This window comes from Colossoma macropomum, unplaced genomic scaffold, assembly GCF_904425465.1.
Source record: "Colossoma macropomum unplaced genomic scaffold, Colossoma_macropomum, whole genome shotgun sequence".
NCBI classification, from domain to species: domain Eukaryota; kingdom Metazoa; phylum Chordata; class Actinopteri; order Characiformes; family Serrasalmidae; genus Colossoma; species Colossoma macropomum.
This window is the reverse complement of record NW_023494807.1, coordinates 8,683,366-8,705,565: the sequence shown is the minus strand read 5'-3', so window position 1 is coordinate 8,705,565 and position 22,200 is coordinate 8,683,366. Positions and strand designations below refer to the sequence as shown.

The window sequence follows — 22,200 nt, the reverse complement described above, 5'->3', positions numbered from 1 at the left end:
AGACCTGGTAGACACCAAAACTGTCCCCATCAGATAAACAGCACTTAAAGCTTTCATCTTTGAGAGAGAGGAGAAAATCAAGCTGCTTCAGATCTGAAAACATCCACAGGTGTTTCTGTCCATCCTTCCACTGTGAGAAGACGACTCAGCGCCATGGGTCTGAAAGGATGTGTAGCTGTCAAGAAGAACCTCACTGAGAAAAGGAGACGGACACATCAAACAAAGAAGCTGAACAATGGACTGACCGCTCCAGAGTCCAGACCTCAACATCACTGAATGTGTTTGATTACTTCAGAAAATGATCAACCAGCTTCTAAGACTGAACTTTGGAGGTGTGTCTGCAGATTTCTTTGAGAAACTGAAAGTGAGTCTGCTGAAAGGAATGGAAGCTGGAATAAAGGCAAAGTGTGGACACAGTAAATACTGATAAAACTGAAATTGTATTTAGTTTTCTGTGTAATTTTCATAATGGCCGTTTTGACTGGAAATTTAATAAATGAAGGGTGGTCTCCTGTAACTGAATCTCTATCTGCCACATCTGTATTATACGGTTGATTACCAGTTGCTTGAGCATCCACCCACTGGCTTCTATTGTGTGCATATTTTGAGTTAATAGGGTTTCTGTTCAAGTACATGAATATCTGTGAAAATGATGATGTACTACAGATGCAGCAGACACAGATTAAGCAGAAAAACCCCTGGAATATTCCTTTAATATTTACATTCTCATGGTGGATATAGATGGTGCAGGCAGCTCTGAACTAGCTCTGAAGTCAGGTTCTATTTGCTGCAGTGCCAGGACTCTGGTCTCAGATCAGCTGCGAGGGACGCTGGGAAACGTGTTCAGCGGCGCGAGGCCATGCTGCCCCTGACGGACGGGTTCGCTGCTCGCTCTCTCTCTTTGGCTAGTTCCATCTCAATTTTGGCCTGGATCTTCTCCCAGTCCACCTCCACCTACACACACACACACTCAAAAATGTGTCATGCTTGAACACACACTGGGCAATAACAGCAAGAATGGAAAGGTTACTTTCAAAGCATATTCGTTCTGCCTTACCGCTTAATGATTATATCAGTAACATAATCGTGAGGATTACACAATTTCAGTCTTTCTTATTAGATTATTCTTTTTAATTACCATTTCCAGTTAAAAGTGATATACTGGAGTACAAAATAAAGCCTTGGCTGTATTTCCATCTGATGAAAAGTCTTCCTACCAGAGGCTGAACTTGCCATCAGGGTGTCATGTTTCGCTGCTCTATTCATTTTCTTTTCAGGGGAAGACTGCTGCTTCAAAAATCCTCCTAATTCCCTAATATTTTCATTAAAAACCTGAATGTAGTTATACAGGCATTTCGATTCTCTACACTGGATGACTGCATTTACTGGTAATGTGTTAAAGCTATCTTTGTCTTTTGTGTTTTTATTACATGTTCTATCTTAATCTAACTACATATGGGCCTCAAAGCAGTAGTGTGCAAAAGTCACACCCTTTATATGTTTAATTTTCATTATTAATTAATTCATCAGCTACAAAAAATTACACAGAGGTCTCAACAATTAAATATAACATCAAATTTCTCAGTATTTAGTGGGTCCATGCTAAATTTAGTGTGTTCAGGAGACTCAGTGTTTTAAAAAAGTCTGCAGGGATATTTTTCCATACCTTTTCCATCCCAAGTTCAGTCTTAGAAGTTGGTTTTGCGTTTTCTGCTCAAGATTCAATGTTTGATCTCATGTTTAAGAGATGGGGTCAGTGTTGGTGGTCCACCTGGCAAGATTGTCAGGAGGCCCATTTTCTCTGTAACATTTATCTATAAATCTATATCCATAATATATCCACTCCCGTACATTATTTTACCTTGACTTTCCTTTTCCTTATGCAAGCTTCATGTTCTCAGAAATATCTCCTGAAAAACTTTTTTCACTGGAAATAAAGCAAATGAAGGAGGGGTCTCTAAATTTGCAATGTACTATAGGTTCATTAGCAGTGTCAGGATTAGGTATATTTTTGGTGTTTAAAAATAACACGTATCTGAAAAATAGTAACTTTATAGGAGAAGGCAGAAACATTCTTTTGTTTTAATGTAAACCGATGTAAAAGAGTTTTAATCCAAGTGCTTTTGAAGCATTTATATGGGTCCATTTATCATGAAATTGCGACCTGATGTAAAGTAGAGCCACAAGTTCAAATGATGCAGAAAAACAGAAATCGGTAAAAATGAATATACATGAAATTTTGTCACAACTACTAACGAACATTATTAATAGTACCAAAAAGAATATTAAAAGGAGAAAATTACCCCTTCAGAGTACTGCAGGAATCTTTTGTTGGTCTCTTTTTTGCCAAAGTCTTGCAGAAACTTCTGTCTGTGAGCAAGGACGGTGTCCACATGGGTTTTGTGCTTTACTGCCAGTTCCAGTGCTCTGAGGAGACAGCAGAGTGAGCCAGGAATAGGTGCCTTTACAACACTCACACACACGCAGACGCGCGCGCGCACACACACACACACACACACACACACACACACACACACACACAGCCTGACCTGTCCCAGTTGTAGAGGTTAATGTGGATCTGAATGGCCTGGTATATGAGGCCTGCCTGTAGGAGTGTCGCTTCAGCCTCTTGCACATGTCCACTGAAGAGCAGCATATGGGCCAGAGAGGATTCTTTAGAGGGCAAATCCTTAATGAAGTTTATATATTGCACCTTGTCCACCTACAGAGATAGAATGAGAATTGTATGGATGCAATTTAAAGGCAAAAATTAAAGGTTTCAATCCACAAATGCAGAAAGAGCGGACTGTTCTACCCAGAACTTCGTTAGTAATAAAATGTGATCAGTCTGAGCAGCCAGACACCTGAATAGAGGACAGCGCTACAAATAAAAGCTTACCTCTCCGATGGCTGCGTAGGCCACCTCTGCTGTGGTCAGCTCCCTGTTGGCCATGGCCATGCCGGCCAGACACGCCCACAACGTCTGATCCTATAAAACACAGTCAGAAACCAGCGTCAGATTTTTTTTTTCTTTGACATTCATTTTTCATCACATTTGACATTAAGCATGCTGACCCTGTCTCCCATGTCAGCAATGGGTGCACCTTAAAGTAGCTGTATTCACTGATTAGAAGGGCTGTGGGGATATTTTTGGACATACAGTGCATCTCATCCATATAAGAATACAAAGAAGCTGGTGAGGCAGGATTACAGCTTAAACCCTTCCATAGGGAGCAGATGGTCTTTTCTCTATATTAACGCCTCCACTATGGAGGGCAGGGTTGGAGATGAAGCCAAGCCTCCAGTGGAAAGTTCTTGTTTAGTTTACATTCCACCTCATGCAACAATAACAAAGAAAGCATGTTTGTGGGTCCAGAAAGAGTATAGAAAAGCCTTAAAAAGCCGTAGCCATGGTGGACGCGCATTCCCTCTGTAAATAAACCGTGCATGCATCGCAGCGCTGATGCGCAGCGTCTTTAAGCTGTGTATGTTAGCGGTTGGATTTAATGCTAAAGAAGAGGCCGGTGTTTAGGGGGGTGGGCGCAACAGGGGCGCAAAGAGGTCTATGGTGGCGCCGTGGCAAGCTGTTTGTTGCTGAAGCAGCACGTCCCACCGTGAGAGTGGCTGTAATAAGGACAGGAGGGTCATTAGCCTGGCGTCTCCACAGGGACAGGGGTCTCATTAGGCACAAGTGCTGTCCCCATACGAGCCTCGTTAGCATAGCACTGCAGGGTAGACGGATGAGTCAACAGGAGAGAGCGCGGTCCAGACGCAGCAAAGGAAGATCAGTGCGGGAACAGGATGTCTGGCCTGGAGATAGTTTTCCTTTGAGAAATCTCCCCATCTTTGAACCACAAATGCACACATATGCGCTCACAAGGGCCCAACTGATATATAGTTTGACTGATAAATATTGCCTGATATTAAAGAGCCCATATTCTGCATATTTGTTGTATTTTATCAACAAAATGACTGGGAGTGTTCAAACTTTTGCAATGATTATTTTAGGATGAACTTCACAAGTATGTTTACAACAACTGACAACATATCAGTCGAGTAACTTTTCACTTCAACTACCGAACCTGTCTTATTTTTGATCATTCAAAACCATACCAGCCAGTATTATTTGGTTACTTGGCTCTTTACGACCTGTTTTAGTGGCAAAATGTCCATGTTGGCCAGGCCTCTGCACACCAAATCTCCAGATAGACAGCTCAGTCATAACCACACACTTATTCTCTTCCCTCAGCCAGCACTGAGAGATATCCAGACCACACCATCACTTTCTACAATCACATTCCAAAGTGTTCACCCACTTAGTTTAACAAAGAAAAACACAACAGTCACTAAGGAAAACATTCTTGCGCCACTCCTCGCCCGTATCTGGGCTCGGAGCAGCTTTTAACACACTTTAATCCAATCTGCAAGGATCTCCACCACTGGAGCCATTAGTCAGCATTAAGTCACCACCCTGTGGCACATGTCGCAGTGGTCCCAGCTGCCGGCCTCACACAGTAAAACTCGGTCACCCTTGACCACTGTTTTGACTCTGGGCTAACTTTTAACCAGCTTCCTTATGGCGAGGCCACTATGCTCACTCCCTGTCCGGGAAAAGCCACGCCACTGCAGAATTTACCAGAAATACAGAACCGCCCCCCAACACTGTCCCGTCTCCTGGTCACATCCCCCCAAACCCCCACAACCCCACCCGACACCCAAGAACCAGCGAAGCCCTCTAGGGGTCTGTGGTTAAAGCATCATAAAGCTGAAAGAAAGCACAGCCTGCTTTTCTGTGCATTAAGTGCAGGGCGGAGGTCGAGCGAATACGGTAAATGGTGTCACACTAGCTAATTAGAAACAAATTCAAAAACCGCTGGCACCAACTCATAAAGTCTCTCTGCTGCACCATCGGGGCGACCAGCGTGGACTCTCCGTCCACTGAGGCTCTTATAGAGGCCCGTTAAAATAGAACAAGCATTACAAGCAACAAAAGCAACAACCACCACCACAGCCACTCTTGTTGCAACAAATAGACACGATACCAGCATTAGGTACACATATACAGCAGCGGTAATTTCCATGAAAGCATAATGATGGCAAGAGCTACTAAATCAATCTGAAACAAACAACTTAAACAACATTTACTACAGATCACCCTTGTAATTTTGCATTTATTACAGTTTTACTGTCTGACCTTTGTTTAGATTTATGCAATGGCAGAAAGAGCAGAAGGAGAGAATAAAAATAATCAACAGCAGTGGGAAGACACTGTGAAGACATGAATTATAGGTTAATAAGAGAGAGAGAGGAAAAAAAGGGAGAGAGAAAGAGAAACAGAGAGAGAGAGATTCAACTCCTCCTCAGACAAGAAGTGAGGAGAGAGCGACACAGAAATGTGGCACGATTGGAGGACAAAAGAGGACACAGAGACAGCACCAATCTGATACCTAGTATCATTTTCAGGTTGATACTAAAAGAAAATGATGGACGGATATCATAGGGAACAAACAAATAAATGTGATCCAATTTTTTCCCCCAGTCCCACCTGCTAGCTTTCTCTCACACGATAAGCTGGGAGGTTGAAGGCTAGTATGTGCTTTCTCTAAGACATGTCAAGCTTCACCACATCTTTTCAAACTGCCACAAATGCAATGCCTGACACAACACACCTAGAAGAGAACACTAACGGCTAATTCTGTAATACAGACAAACAGTGGATAAGTTTCTTATGTCAGCTTACAGATGACTGTGTTGACTAGCATTGTGCTGTGTGATGGGGGAAGGAAGGAAGGAGAACCATCCTACCCAGCCAGCTCAAGCGAGATCAACAGACCTCTAAAGTCGTGTGTCATTCTGTAGATGGAGTCATACTCATATTAGGTACTCACTGCTGTCTCATCCTGCTGTAAACTAAAATACCCCAAAGCTGATATGTTTTGTAATCACATTTCTACAGAATGACAACTTTAGATGTCTATTATGCTCTCTTGGACTCTTCGGAGCTGTATTTGATCTGATTCTATACACTGTGAAAAAAAAAAAAAGGGAAATGATATAGCAACTGATTACATGGCTTTACTTGAGCTGACTCAACATGAGGACACCAGAGGTCACACAACTCAAACTTCTTCGTTGAGTCAAAAATTCTCCCAGCTACTGTTTCTAGCTCTACATCTCAGTTAGATAAACAAAACTTAATTTGCAATTTTTTTTACTTAGTTTCTCCACTAGCTGGCACTTCTTCTATCACACAGTCCCATCTGGCATATTTTCCTCTAGGACTTCTGGATATGGACAGCTGTGGTATTGCTGGGATTCAACTCTTAATCTCCTGATGTTGGGATGAATTATTATACAGTTGTACCACATGAGACTATGCCCTGCTTTGAAGTTAAAACAAATACAACAAACATTTTCTCCAGCGCATTAAACATTTGTAGACACAAAATCCGAGTTTCATGTGTTCCTGAGTGGTGCAGTGGACTAAGCCGTCACCCCAACAGGAGGTTGTGAGCCCCAGCGATGCCACAGCCATCCATAAGTGTGTACCCAAGAGGGAAAATGTCTAGCAGGACTGTGTGATGGAAGGAGTCCTGGCTAGTGGGGAAGCTGAGTATAAAAAAAAATAAAAAAAGTTCCTTTTATTTACCAAATTGAGATGCAGAACTAAAAAATAAAAAGAGAACTTTGACTTAACTAAGAAGTTTGAGTTGTGTGAACTCTGGTGTCCTCAAGCTGAGTCTACTCAAGAAAAGCCATGAAATTAGTTGCTATATCATTTCGAGTTAAGCTGACGTGTCCTTTTTAACAGTGCAAAAAATGCAACCTGAAGTACTGCAGAGTTGCAGCATAATCTAAATGATTTACCTTCATTTAGATTATGCTGCAACTCTGCAGTACTTCAGGTTGCATTTTAGGTCATCAAGTAATAGCAACAGCCACATGTAGACTAATGTTAACATTAGAACAAGTAGTTTAATATATATATATATATATTCCTTTTTTGAGAAAGTGAATCACTGGAAGCTTAAATAGTTTGAGCATGGTGCTTTTAGATAGGCGTGGTTAAGTGAAGTGCTTCAGTTAAAATAGCTAATTTTAACGTTTATTAGTGGTACATCCTAGGACATATTCGGTCATGTTATTTGACATTTTTACTGGTCTGGTACTGCCTTTTGTTTGTTTGACATTTATCTTCCACACTGACAGTTTTGGGGTTTGGCATAACGTGTGACGTCATGTATGATCGAGGCTTGTGATTAGTACATGACACTGGCACAACGCTGCAGAGGCCCAGACCAACGAACAGGAGCTACCCTCAGAGTTTTAATCTGGTGGCAGACACCTTGCGGCCATGGCTGTTTGGGCTTTTAACGTGCGTGCTGTTTTCTTGTTAGGTTATTAGCCTTTTAAATGGTTAGCCTTGCTGTTAGTGTCGAGTACTGTCGTTCAGATATGTTAACCTCTTGAATTTTTTACCATCAATCACTGGAAAGTGAAGTCAATTTCCAGCTTAGCTTGTAAACTTTCTATTTACATTAGCATCAACTTACAGGAGTTGTAGGGGAGGATGCAACTCATTTTGATCCCTTTTCCTCCTGTTTAGCAGCTAGAGAGTGCGGAAAAGAGTTTGTAATTTATTTTTCTTTTGTTTTGCTTGAAGGAAAAAGCTTCATGGGTTAGTATTTTTTGTTTGTTGTTTTGACCCTAGCCCACCCTGACATCATATCTCCTGGTGACTGAATCCATGACTAATATATGTTCATGTAAACTTTAAATACAGTGCAACTATTTTTGCCAGAAAAAGAGAAAATCTAACTTTATGACTTTAATCTGACCTGGTGTTCTGCTCTTTATATTTTATGTTGCAGCCTCTTAAATCCTAGACTCTAGAGTGGGGTTATTTTCTCTCTGATGGGAGTGAGGTTGTAGCGAGTAGTTTTTAAAGAAAAAAAAAATAAATCACACTGTGAAAGTGTTATCATGCCATCTTTGGGAAACACACACCGTGCAAGCCTCTGCAAAGCTTATAATGAGAACGAATGTATTCTTCATTGTCAGCTTTGAGCATTTTACACCAACAATAATGTTCCTGTCTGAAAGGACTGTAAGAAACCGCTGCCCTTCCGCATCTAAACAAAGAAGGTTACAGCGAGTGGTGTTTTGGTGATTTTGAGTTGAAAGCTGAGACAACCTTTTTCTTTAAACATGATCATCATTGATCCTTTGCCACTTGCTATTCTATCAATAGCCTGAGCTTGGAAGCCCACCAGGGCTCTTCCATTAGCACGATGAGTGAAGAGCGGGAAGGTTCACAAAGGATTTAAGTGTAAATGTGATCAGTTTCAAGCAATTTTGAGATGAGAGGTGGATTGCAGCACTGACTAACTGATGTATCCATGCACTGCTGTTAACGTCATACGCTGCTAGCTACTGTAGCATGGCTGAAGCTACTCAAAGCGATTCATTAACATTTTCCGTGTCATGAGTTGTTGCCCCAAACTATATTGATAAAGTCAAGCTACACTGTGACAGTGATAAAGAGTCAAACAGATGCAGAAATCTTTAGCTTCCACATGAAAATGAAGTGACACAAAGGAAATACATAAAACTTCACTTCATCCAAACTTCTTGAATACCAGGTATCAGATTTTAAAATATCCCACACAACATTACAGCATCTTCATTCATTCCGAAAGCTTCTTAGAGCAGCATCATGTTCTTTATAGAAATTCTACTTTTTATTTTATAGTATGCTGCAAAAACGTAGTCTGATCTTTATGTGAAATGTAGCGGAGTCAAAGTAGAAGTCTCAAAATAGAAAAAAATACTTTAACACAGTGCAGATACTTGAAAAATGTACTTAAGCACAGAAATTAAGTATTTCATTACTGTCCACCATTGCTTTGGATTCACTTCTTGTTACAGTATATTCATGTTGCATTTACTGTATTTATGCTCATTTCTATTTATTGTAATGTTATATATTGTTTTTACTGTCTAAAGCACACTTACTGTCCAGATACATAGTTTAAACGCATTTTTTATGGCTGTCTACGGCTTTTGCACAGTACTGTATGTCCATGTACAGTCTAAGTTAAGTGGGACTTTCCCAGGCACGGGAAAGCCCAGCCATGTGGCCCTCAGAGCTGCTGTCCAGTGTCTGGCCTGTCTCCCTTTACAGCTCCCAATGTGCAAGCAATTTAGCCCCCACTAATGACACAATTATTTGTAAATCATTAGCCCCAGGCTGCTCTGAAACAGATTCCCCCTGGTCTCTAATGTAGCCCAATGTTTCACTATGTCACATCACTCTCTCCATAACTACAGTACACACAGGGAATGCTGACTTTCCCACCAGAAGATGAACAGGACAGACTCATGTTGCTACAGCCGACGGTGATTCATCTTCCCATTGTCTCTTTTTTTCTAAGCTTACTGAAGCTTAATTTACCAAACTGAGATATATGAATGTGCTTTAAAGAGCTGTTTAGTCTTTCTATTATTCTGATATTTTTTCTATCCGTTGACTTAAAACCAGTGGTGGGAAGATTTTATGTGCTTCAGATACACTGTGAAGTGCTTTGCTCTTTGGCGAGTGTTCCTAAATGACTGTAGGTTTATTTTTATGTGTGAAAAAACAAAACATTTTCAAGTTAGTTTAGCACCCACACTCTGTGTCATTAAAACTGACCAGTTATAGAAATGGTCAGAGAATAAACAGTATGAAAATTTCCTACCATGATATCAGTGATTAACCTTATCATGTTTTTAGTATTATGAAGGTACAGTCATATGCAAAAGTTTGGGTGTGCCTTGTCAAGTTTCATGTTTTGTTGATTTTCAACATGAATACATCCTCGACAAAGAACACATGTATGCATATTTTAATGCACAATTACTGCTTCTTTGCTTAATTCTGCATATTTAGCTAAATAAATAAAGAAAGAAAGAATAAAATGTGGCCTGTGCAAAAGTTATGGCACATTTTATATGTTTATTTTTTATTTTATATTATTAAGTTAAATTCAGCAAATAAACAGCAATAAACATGCATTAAAATGTGCGTAAGTGATTTGCACCTCTTGTATTACCACCGTGATGTTTCTTAAAAATATGATAATAAAAATTCTGATCAGCACGTATTGAGATTTCAACGGGTTCTGTGAGTCAGTTTATCATTAAAAAAAGATACAAGTCCCATCTCTAGAAATGGTTTTACAACATATTTTCTTTGTGTGTGACAAACATTGACTGTATGCATTTAAATGTGAAATAAAAATTTAAAAACCCTAAATTTAAATCTCAAACTGTGAGTAAAATAATCACAACTATAAGGCTATGTAAATATTTGAGTGTATTTTTTTCCTTTTTTCATTCTACTTGAGCCATCAACTTCTATTTGAGTTGTTTTTCAGTGCTCAGCACAGCTTTAATAACTTGTTTGGCGAGTTATTCTACCTAAAAAAAAAACTGTCCCACCCTGTTCCAGGCACAGACTGAAAGCAGGTGTACCTTGGCAAAGCGGCAGAGGCGGAGGGCGTCCTCCCAGCGGGCGGTGCCTGTGTACTCATGCAGCAGGGTGGGGTAAGAAGACACACTGCTGTAGACCAGAGAGCCGTCAGCCCGCCTCACAGTCACCTGCGTGCCCACATAGTTCAGGATGTGCGGTGTGCGGCTGAACTCACTGCAGCAGAAAATGGAAAACAATATTTTTCAAAGAAGCGAATCAAAAACAGGAAGAAAATTCAAGAGTGAAAAGGTTTTTGTGAGTGAAAATGTGAAATGCGTGAAAATGTTAACTTGTTAGTAACATTATTGTGTTCCACTTTTTATTGATGTAACAGAGTCTGATGTGGTGGTACTGTTATTTAACTAGGTTTGATATCTTCAAAGTTATTAACCATTTTGGTCTTTATATCACTGAGCAATCTGCCTAGATTAAATTGGTGCTCGCATAAACAGACAATAGACAGTATAAACATTATACAAATAATTAATAAACAAACAAATAAATATGATACAACAGTCACAAAGGGCATCACAAAATTTTCCTGTTATGATTACAGATCATAATAACTGCAGTAAACAGTTAAACCTGGTTGAGGTGTTGTTTTTTTTGTTTGCTTTATTTTTTTTTCCCCCTCAAAAAGCATTTTCACATGGCAATAATAACAGCAATACAAATAGCTACAACAACACCAATACCAACAACTGCAACACTTCTTCTCCTGGTCATTTTGAGACGGTTCCTAACAGTGAAGCAGATATAGAAGTAAACACAGTGACTATGCAAGCTGCAGCTTTACGTTGAAATAAAGGTGAAATAAAAAAACACAACAGCAGTGGAGGTCAGTGAAAGTTGTGGTTGTAGTTTGTCATTTTTAATTTGCCCATGAAACTTTACCGTCCGAGGCCGTTTAGTCTGAGGTTGTGGTGTCTGTGGCTGCTTAGCTGTTTTGTCTGATGTTTGAAACCTGACACTGTGATCTGAGGATGTCCTAAAACGTACAGGTGACTTTTTGTACAGGAATATCTTTCTGCCACACATCACTCAGTGCCCCGTCCCCAACCATTCCGATGGCTAGGTACAATGTGGCATATAATCACATTAACATAATTAATAATAGTCATACACACTCCTGGTCAAATTTCATGTTTTGTTGTTTTTGTACATAAAAATAAGTGAAACACATCCTCTACAGAAAACACATTCGAAGAAAAAAAAATTAAATAAATTGTGTTACTGATCACAAATAAATATAGCTGTGCAAAAAAGTTTGTTTAAAAAAAATTCCATACTTAAACTTCCTGTAGAAGATGTGTTACCTTATTTTTACTTCAACAAAACATGTAATTTGACTAGGGGTGTTCAAACTTTTGCATATGACTGTATATCATCATTCAACATGCTTAAAAAGTTCTGTTATGTACACATGTGGGAAGACTAGTGCCTTGCTATTGATTACATCAAGAGAATTTGCAAAAGAAATTGCCTTCAACAGTAAATGTCGCATTTACTCATGAGACCACACTAAGTACAAACATGGGACGAGCGTGAAAATCACGTATGCGAGTGTGGCTCAGCGTGTGTGTGTGTGTGGTTATTTTACCTGCCGTCCTTGGTGAAAAGCGTTTTTGGAAGCAGGTCCTTGTCTACAAACACAGCACTGGGATAGTACCACACAGCGAACTGGCTGTCTTGGATTCCACACAGGATGTTGGCTGAGTCATTCCAGGCCATAGTGTGAACCATAGTGCCTGAAAAAGAAAACAGAAACAGGGAACGAGAGAGAGAGAGAGAGAGAGAGAGAGAGAGAGAGAGAGAGAGAGAGAGAGAGAGAGAGAGAGAGAGAGAGAGAGATTTAACCATGACTAATGCGGACTAGAAGACTTTCACTGCATTACAGATGTTGAAATACAATTACAATGTATGGAAATCACTGAGCGTACCGCAATTCAAATGTGTTTTTACTGAGTTTCACATACAATCAGATAATAACATATAATTACTTATATAACACTGCTTACTAAACCTAGTGGTTACTGCAGACAATAGCCAGTGGAATAAGAGTCAATGCATAGCTAAATCAAAAATAAACATTAAACAATAAAACACATTGACAAAGCAAGTAGACATTACAGCTTTCAGCAGTCATGGTGTCTGCCTCTGTCCTGGTTCCAAGTAAAAGCCATTATAGCCATTACCTCCCCCTTTGTAGCTAGCAAAAAGGCAAAAATATAACTTATCCATGTCCCATTCTCACCGATCTTGTGCATGCTGTGTTCTCGGCCCAGCCTGCGCACCGAGGTCAGGTAAAGGTCACGGTTCTTGTCAATCAAGGCGATCTTCCTGTCGCTAGAGGGCCCGCACTGGTCAAGAGCGATTTCCATCACTTCCATCTGAGAGTCACAGAGAGAATCAGAGACAGAACAGAGAGACAGATGGACAAAAAAGTCACGTTGGTCTTACTTTTGTCCATGTTTATAGATAACAGTGTGTCATACAGTGTCGGAAACCACATAATCAAGTCTATTAGAGATTAACGAACAACTGCAGACGGTTTGAGGCGAGAGATTTACACAATGCTATTTTTTGTGATATAAGCTTCTATTGCTTGTTAGCTACTAGGGTGGGCAACAGAAACTTGTATCATGGTATTTTTTACTATTGAAACAATAACAATAAGATATCAGTATTTCGAATAATAAAAAATATTATTATTATCATTATTACTATTACATTATTGACAATGATAAGCATTGTTAAAATCCCATTAAAACTCTTAAATAATACTAGATTCCTTCTTAACTTCATGAAGCCAGCAACTAAAACACTTTTCTTTATTGTGTACATACTAACAGTCACTACAGTAGCTTCTTCAGTTCTTTTTAATGGAACCAGGTCTTCATCTTTCTCTGCGACAGTCCTGTTTGTTCTTACCCCTCACCCACTTATCTTCAATTATATTCTGACTAGCTGATCTCTAAAATTATATTGCACTGTTGGCTGTAGCTAATAAAGGCCAATACGTCTTATACATATTGGATGAGTTTTATGAGCCGATTCATCCTTTCTCATTTTCAACAGTTAATGTTTTTATCTGCTTTGTCCAACAGAGTACGACAAAAAAGTGAAAAAAGAAAGAAGAGAATTAGTTAAGTAGCTAAAGTTCATACTTCATTTTTCTTGAAGGCGGGACTGTGTTGGGCCATTTTCGGGCTTGTCCACAGTATGGAAAAATCCATGATATCAGACAATGTCATACCAACATTCACTTCCATACCAGTGAGCCTCACAGACAGTTACAAAAAACTAGATTGCTGAGGACGTGACTAAACAGCATACACTTTGAGGCCTAATGCAATTTCATTCAGAAGCTGTGGCAGGACAGTTAATTCATGACTCATGCACAAATTTATGTAAAACTTTTACTTTACGACTAATATATGTAATATGATCAATGTGATCTATTATTTCATAAGAATGGATGTAGCTACTTAAATATATGGATATCCCCAACTCATCCTCGTACTCATACAGTTTGTTTGAGGTATCTGAAGTTTAAAATTTACAATTTACAAATATGTATGTGTGTGTGTGTGTATATATATATATATATATATATATATATATATATAGGAAGAAAACCTCAAAAAAATCTCCAAAATGAGAACTTTACAGGAGAACGAAAAAACATGCTTTACTTTTAATGTAAGTCAGTGGAACCAGATTTTTTTTTCCCTAGTAATTTTGGGCCGTTTCTTTTGGTCCATTTCTCATGAAATTTACAGACAATGTAAAGGGTAACAGGCATTTTCATATTATGTCAAAAACTGGAAAAGATATGAGATTTTCTTGCAACAGCAGCAATATATATATGTATACAACCTAACAGAAAATACCATTATGGTGTCAATATATGGAATAAAACAAAGAAATCATAAGAGATCATATTATGAAAGATCAGATGTTGTGCTCTGTAGAAAACAAAACACACATTTGATAGTGATGAATATTTTTAAGAAAAAGCCCTTTAAAATCAATTCATATGGATACATATAAATAAAAATACATTTGAAGCTCCAACGCAAAACTAAAGCAGTGAACTCTGGACACCAAATATGTCTCGGCTGATCAACCACATTTGGGGTAAGAGAAGCAATTGTGCAAGTTTGATTTTTCCCCAAAAAACCCTCCATCGCTTTACAATCTCTTCTACCTTGTGCCAGATCCAGAAAAGTTTGCCCTCATATTTAAAGATTTACTGCCCTTTACACAGCGTGTTATGATCACAGGTGCTTTAAGGGAACATTCACAGTAAGGCTGGAAGGGAAAGATGAAGCATGCAGATTACAGACCGTATTTTAGCAATGACAACTTGTTGAATATGGTGTGTTTTAAGGCATAATAGGCTTTGGAACCAAGCTGTTGGCAACTAATGCGTGTGTTGATATGTACCCAGACAGCCATGGTGTGTGTGAAACGCTGGGAGATGGTGTGTGAAATGGACACTGAGCACAACGCCGTGCTGTCACGAACCACTTGCTGAGCAATTTTACACACTGCTCGAAAGCGCTGCGCAGCAGCTAATCCTTAAATTAGTTCAGGGACAGAACTCTATTAATGCATATCTAATGGGACATTCCTGCAGAAGGGGGCAGGGTAGAGAAGCCGGCGTCGGGTTGAACGCTGAGTGTCATCCTCAGACGGCTGCAGACAGCCGCCTCCCTGCTCAGATAGCTGAGTTCAGAGCCAGGACAGCCTTTGTTTCACAGTCGATGCTAATGGACAGAGCAGCTCCTCTATCGAGTCCTGTACAGAGAATAGGACTGAGGATAATGAGGTCACTGCAGAAAGATAGTGAGAATATGAGATTAGGTAGGAGAAAGGCTGGCTGACATCAGCCGATACTGAGGCCTTGTAGATTTATCAATATCAGTGAAAATACTGCCCATTCATCACTAATACTTTCTATACTGTACAGAATGTTGCAATGGACAGACTCTCTTGATGTGATCAATTCCTTCAGTTGTGATGAATTCATACTTATAAACCAGTCTTTATAGAGAAATGTGAAACTGCCGGTCACTACTGGCTCACTTCTCTCAAAGCAATACAGGCTGAACAAGTATCAGACACAAAAGCTTCACATTGGCCAAGACCTAATTTGTACTTTTGCTGGAAATGATGTTTGGTGTTCTGTAGAAAAGACAGAGAGTGAGGCAATTACAATCCAGCCTTGGGTGATCCAATTATAAGTGGACTGCGCAAATAATTGGTGTAAACAGAGTTCAATGAATCTCAGAGGCACACCGTTATCCAATTACTCAAACCACCTTTGACGGTGATCAGGGATACACATAACCACATCACATGACAGTGGGAACGCTAAAGCATCTTGGTCCTCTCTTATTTGCTGCTTTAGAAATCCATACGATCTAAACTAAGAAGCAGACAGTTTTGTCTGATAAACGCAGAGAGAGAGAGAGACTGGTGTAGTAAATGTGGGCGGAGTCGTTCCACCAGTCACCAAATCTGATCATAAGTGGTCACGTGGAGATGCATTCTTGATGGATGGAAATACCAAATGGGGCCTGTGTGTGTGTGTGTTTGAGTGTGTGTGTGTTTGATAGGGTTGCACAAAATACTGTTTGTTATTATTACTGTGATACTGACCTATTCAAATTAAATTAAATTAAACTTCTGTTGTTATATCAAGTGAAATCTTCTTAATATTTCTAATTTTTAAGATTGTGACATTATCTCTATATTTACAGATAATTTTATTTTCAATATAATTCTTTAAACAAGCAAAATGATCTCATTATAATTGTAGATAATTGAAGCGTTTCGCTCCAAAATGCTGTCCATCCATTTGTAACAATTTTAGATGGTTTTTAAAAAGAATAACAGCTGATGTAAACTGAAAAGACATTTTTCCTTTAATAAAGATATTAATTATAACACAGTAATGATATTTCTTGCCCACTCCCAACAACATGTATTATATAAAAAATAATAATAATGATAAAAAGTAGTCTGTGTGTTCTGCAACAAAACACTTCAATTCCACTTGACACAATTGCTTAAAAACAAGTGAAAAATGTTTTAAAATATAATTAATATGATTTTGCTTGCCAAGACATCATTTTGCAGTATAGGTTAAGCTAAAGTAGGCTAAACTATGTCATATGGAGACAGCCGTTATATACTTATGATGAGAATCTAATAATCCATGCATTACTGTTATTGTTAGCATGATTCTTACACATTTCTTACCTACAGTTGTTGCACTGATGCAGTCTAACAACAGTATAACTACAATATGCAAATGAACCAATTAACTAAATGTTTTACTCTGTGCTTTGAGCATCCTGACTGATCAGACACTCCAGAGTTTCTGTAGGTTTTTGGATTAATGGAGGCGTCTACATGATCCAAAAAATGCAAATCATTTTGGTGAATCATAAAGCAGGCCTATGTTAAACCATGCCACATGAAGGATTCAAAGACCATAAAAAGACAATCAAAAAGGTCTTTTTATCCTGGGTAATATCATGATCTAGTCAAAGTCGGAAAGGCTCAGTGATATATTTGAGGTAAAATAGATGTTCATGTTGCTGTTCCTCACGCAGTGGATTTGATTCTGCAACCAAAATGGCATTTTGTCCATTTTATTAACAAAGAAAATACTTTGCTTGTTTTTGTTTTCAACATATTTTAACAGGATTGGACTTGTATACCATATTAAAACTTGCATGTTTTAACAATCCGGGTTCTCTTTAAAGAGGAACTCCACTGATTTTTCAGAATTCTGCATAATGCAGCCACTGAGATGTAAACAAAGTCATTCAGAGTGGTTTGATGTGAAATGGTGTCATGCAGAGAAATGTACAGACTCAGATTTCTATACAGCTGTGGTGATAGAAACCAGGGACCACAATGTCTACAATGCAAAAACATTAAAACACTATTTTGCCCTACAGCACCCTGCTACTCTCTGTCACAAATGAATTTTAAAATTATGATTATTATAGACAAACATCTTATGTCAAAACTACCATGTAGCATTCAGATGCTCCAGACGTTTGGTTCCCATTACAACTACTGTATATAATTTTGGCTTGAGTTTGTCTACAGTCTTAAAAAAATGATTTTTATGAGTTCTTTAGTGAAGAAAATGGTTCTGTATAAAACCATAAGCACTCAAAGAACCTTTTGCATGATTACAGGGTTCTTTGCATCATGAAAGGGTTCTTCATGACAATCACTGGAAAATGGGCATAAATGTGCTACAAACGGTTGTATAAAGCATCAAAAGGGTTCTTCTATTGTTACAAGCTTGTCATCAACAGAATAACCCTTATATACACACACACACACACACACACATACATACATATAAACCATCTACAGCACATTCTCCATCGATCTGAAGAACGCTTTCATGAGGCAAAGAACCATTTAATCATGTAAAAGGTTGAGGTTGATAACCATTTTCTTTACTAAACAACTCAAACTTTTTTATGAGTGTAGAAGGGTGCATTTAAATTACTGTTTACATTATATCCATTGAATTAGGCAACAAATATGAAAAATCATTGGAATTCCCCTTTAATATATTGTACACCATAAATGCAATATGTAGAAATATAACAGCAGTACAGAGCTCTGTCCATACAGCGCATTCCAAGTTTGTGCATATGTGTTTTTGCGAGGGAGACCACTAGCGAGCCTCTGAAACATTCTGTTATTACTCATCTGGCAGCAAGCACCATTAAACAGTAAATAAAGGAGTCAATGGACTGAGAGAGGAGCAGGCCGTCCTGGGCTGTCTCGCAGACACAGAGCTTTGGGCAGACCGCCCGTGAGCGTGACAGGCAGCGCACACACTCACAGCCGTCACTGGGAGCTTGTATTGTGGAGGTGATGCGGGGTCTTTTAGTACTTTAGTGTGTGTGTTAAGAGTGTGTTGGAGTGTAGGGGGAGTTTGGACGTGTGTGTGTCCAGGACAAATCCAGCTGGCTCTCACTTTAACACTCCCGGGTTTTGAAGCTGCACTTGAGGAGTGCTGGCATACACATACATGCTGACAAACAGTAACTGCTGATCCTGGCTACCCCCAAACACCACCCCCCCATCCCAGAGCCCCTCTCTCTTCCCCTCCCTCCATCCTTCCCTTTGTCTGTCTCTCGCTCGCTTTCTCGCTTTCTTTGCTCTATCTCTAAACTCATTAAGTCCTTCAGGTCGGCCTCTGTCCTCTGGGTGGCGCTAAAACCTGCAGTCATCACTCTTAATTGTAAAGGCTTGAGACTACGAGACTCTACCGTCCTCTCTAAAGCTTTCACGATTAGAAACACGCTTGATCAAGTGTGTAATATTTGTAAAATAGAACATACTTTATGTGATTTGAAGGTTTTATACTAGTTAAAGTTTTTTTTCCCCTGAAACTGTGCATCCAAGTCAGGAACTGTTTGGCAACTTTAATGTTTAATACAGTGGGATCCAAAAGTCTCAGGCCACATTAAAATATGTGGGATTTCTTTTTTTCATGTAAACCTAGATATAAATAACAAAGAAAAGTTCCGACAAGTAAAATGAAGAAATATTCAAGATTCGGCATTTCTAAGCAAATCTGTGAAACTGCCTATGTAAAGGCCTCTGTACAAAAAGTTCAGAGGCCAGATTCACCACAGTGTCTTCAGAAAGAAAATCTTCTTAAATTTGACTTCTTTTTTTTTAAACATTTAATTTGATTTTGTTTTACTTTCATTTTCAGAAGCTGATTAGACTAACCTGAATAACCAGTGAAGGTTAATATAATACAACTTCTGGTCATCTGTACAATGATATTGATAGTCTACTTGACAAATCCCCTGTAGCCTGCAAACAAAAACTTTTCTTAAGAAAATAATTAAAACATTGTTAAGAGAACATCTGGGAACTTCTTAAAAAAGTTCTCTAAGAACTAAGAAATACTCTAAAAACATTATGAACTTCTTAGTGATAACAAATCTAAATAGTTGGCAGTCTGCATGGTGACAACACTACAGTAAATTCTCCTGCTGCTACTCCTACATAAAGAAACTGAGCCCGACTGACTTTTAATCCTAGTACCAAATTCCAAACCTTGATATACGCTGATGATCAGTTCATTTTAGTGATCATTCATCACTGTCTGAAAAAAGCCTGAGAAAAGAAAAGGGCAGTCATTGCAGGGACCCCGATTTCCAAGCTATTTACATGTTTTCATTATAACTTATAATTTTAGATTGCAAAGTAGACACCTAATCCTAACCAAATGTTTCTCAGTGGGGCTTTAGTGTACATGTATAAGCTTTTAGGTGAGGAAAAATGTCATTTACCTTATGTGTTAAAGGCTTGCCATCACCAAAGCCTTTTCCCGTTTGAACGTCAAACAGATAGACAACTGGAAAAGAGCAGATAACGTGTGAATTCTGCTAAATAAACATTTTTATTAAGAAGTGTGTTTATGCTTTTGCTAAAAATGCAAAAGCAGTCATCTGAATGGAGGAGGGTCTGCTTCAGTCACTGCTTACATATTGTTGGTATTAGAAAAAAAAAAGGTTTTAGTTTTAAAGTTTTAACTTTACAACAAACAAAAAAAATCTTAACTTTCAATGACAATGTAGCAAAGTTTTTTAGACCACTTTTGGTGGTCCGTTCATCATGAAATGAATGAAAAATTAAAGAAAATGTTAAAAATGGACAATGTTTACAATGTTTTTACATGACAACAACTATATATATATTTATATATCGCTGCTGTCGGAAGAAAACCTCCTATCTCCTTTTTTGCTGTTTTTCTGTTTTTGACATAATTTGAAAATTTCATGAAGAATGGGCCAAAAGAAAACAGTCCAAAATGACTTGGAAAGAAGTCTGGTTCCATTGACTTATAAGTAAAGAAGGTTTTTTCCTTTTCCTGTAAAGTTACCCTTTTGGAGATACAAGGTTTTCTTCTGACAACAGCGATATATACATATATGTATATATACACATACACATACCACATACGCAAAACTAGTAAAATGTCTAAATGTCCTCTTTTTCCAGAAATAGGCAAGTAACTGATTTGTTACTTAGGCTGTATTTAATTTCAATACTTCTATAAACAACATGACCAAATAACCTATGCATGTCTAGCAAATTTGCAGTTGCAAATAAGATACTAATAATACAAGCTGATCAACCTATCACTGAATTTCAGAAACGTGTCAGAAATGTGGTGAAGATTTTTCCCACATTTATAAACAGCAGTGGGTAGTAATTAGTTACATTTACTCAGTTTCATGTACTCAATTACAATTTTGTACTTCACTGTTTAATTTGAAATGTTAACACTTTTCTGTTATTCAAGTACAATAGTGAGGAAAGACGTACTTTTTATTCAGTTACATTTTAGTTGTTAAGATTTAGTTACTAATTATTTTTGGTTTTCATTTCACTCTGTTGTACTAGTTCACCTTCTGCTCTGCTTTGTGATTGGTCAGACCTCTCACCTTTGTGGTTCAGCATTTTATTCTAGACTGAAAGGATCCAGAATGAAAAAAATATAAACTAAACTTCAGTTCTGCTGGATGGACTATGAAGTTCCACTCTAGTTCTGTTACTCAGTACGTAGGTAGCTGTTTTATCTATCTATCACTTTTGTAACTGTACTCAAGTTGTTTTCTGGAAAATGTGCTACGCAACACACCTATATACAATATAACACAAGCATATTCGAGAACACTTTAGTAAAGGGCAGCATTTATGAGGTTAAATTAGCCTTTCCTGATAACTGACATAAACCTATACAGACGTTTATAAAGGCTTATTCCAACAGTGTCAGTTATAACAACGCTTGCTGGGGTGAAAAGACATCAAAACTGAAAATGGGCATAAAGTGAAATGGAACTATCAAAGATGCCACACCTTTCTCATCAGTCTTGTCCCTTATTGCGATGGTATCATTGCTTAGTGAGATGGACTGTGCGTTCAGGATGTCTGTCCTCATGCCAGGAAATTTGGGAGTGGACACCAGACGCCCCTCATACGAGTACACGTAGATGCCTCCTCCGTCCACCAATAGAAAATGCCTACACAGGAGAGCAAACACAAAAAAAGAAAGAGAAAAAGAAAAAAAATGTGGGAGTGAGAGGAAAAGATGGAGCACAAGGGTTCGCCATATAGCACAGCCATAATTGAACCTTTCAAAAAGCTCCCTAAACAAACAGAGAGGGAGGAGAGTCTGTAATTTGTACCGTTGTTTTAAAACTTCACAACTGTTGCAAAGTGTTTTTCCCTAAACTGGACGAGAACAATGAACCCAAACCGGCAATTGCCTTCCCTCCAAACAAGGTTTCATAAGAGAGGGAAGAAAAGCTCTCAGCGGTCCAAGAGCTTCATTTCACTGAGCTGATGAACAATAATCTTGGAGAAGTGTAACCATTAGAGGCAATGACTAATGGAGATCACTTTTCCACATGAGCAGGACTCGGTTTAAATGCGCTTCACTGCTGGCCAACACTTCGTGCTGCTTTGGCAGGTGTGTGACAGGAGAGTCCTGGACAGGAGAAGCTGGGGCGAAAAGAGGGGCATGCAGAGAAATACGATATAATAATACTAGGTCTGTCATGATTACTCAATTACACTTCACTTTCTCAATGAATCAGCAAAGATTAGTTGACATG

At 38.7% G+C, this 22,200-nt stretch overlaps 1 protein-coding gene across 3 annotated transcripts in view; it reads right to left on the bottom strand.

Moving 5' to 3' along the window:
* Positions 1–459: 459 nt before the first annotated feature.
* ift80 (intraflagellar transport 80 homolog (Chlamydomonas)) overlaps positions 460–22,200 on the bottom strand; it is a 98,802-nt gene continuing 77,061 nt past the window's right edge. For all 3 annotated transcript variants that reach the window (XM_036556183.1, XM_036556182.1, XM_036556184.1), the window contains exons 12-20: positions 21,443–21,606; positions 19,870–19,934; positions 12,768–12,903; positions 12,114–12,261; positions 10,516–10,687; positions 2,900–2,989; positions 2,550–2,722; positions 2,304–2,427; positions 460–954 (exon numbers count right to left, since the gene is read on the bottom strand). In XM_036556183.1, coding sequence (XP_036412076.1) covers positions 844–954; positions 2,304–2,427; positions 2,550–2,722; positions 2,900–2,989; positions 10,516–10,687; positions 12,114–12,261; positions 12,768–12,903; positions 19,870–19,934; positions 21,443–21,606 — 1,183 coding nt within the window. In that variant the 3' untranslated portion in view covers positions 460–843. The remainder of the gene's footprint in view (positions 955–2,303; positions 2,428–2,549; positions 2,723–2,899; positions 2,990–10,515; positions 10,688–12,113; positions 12,262–12,767; positions 12,904–19,869; positions 19,935–21,442; positions 21,607–22,200) is intronic.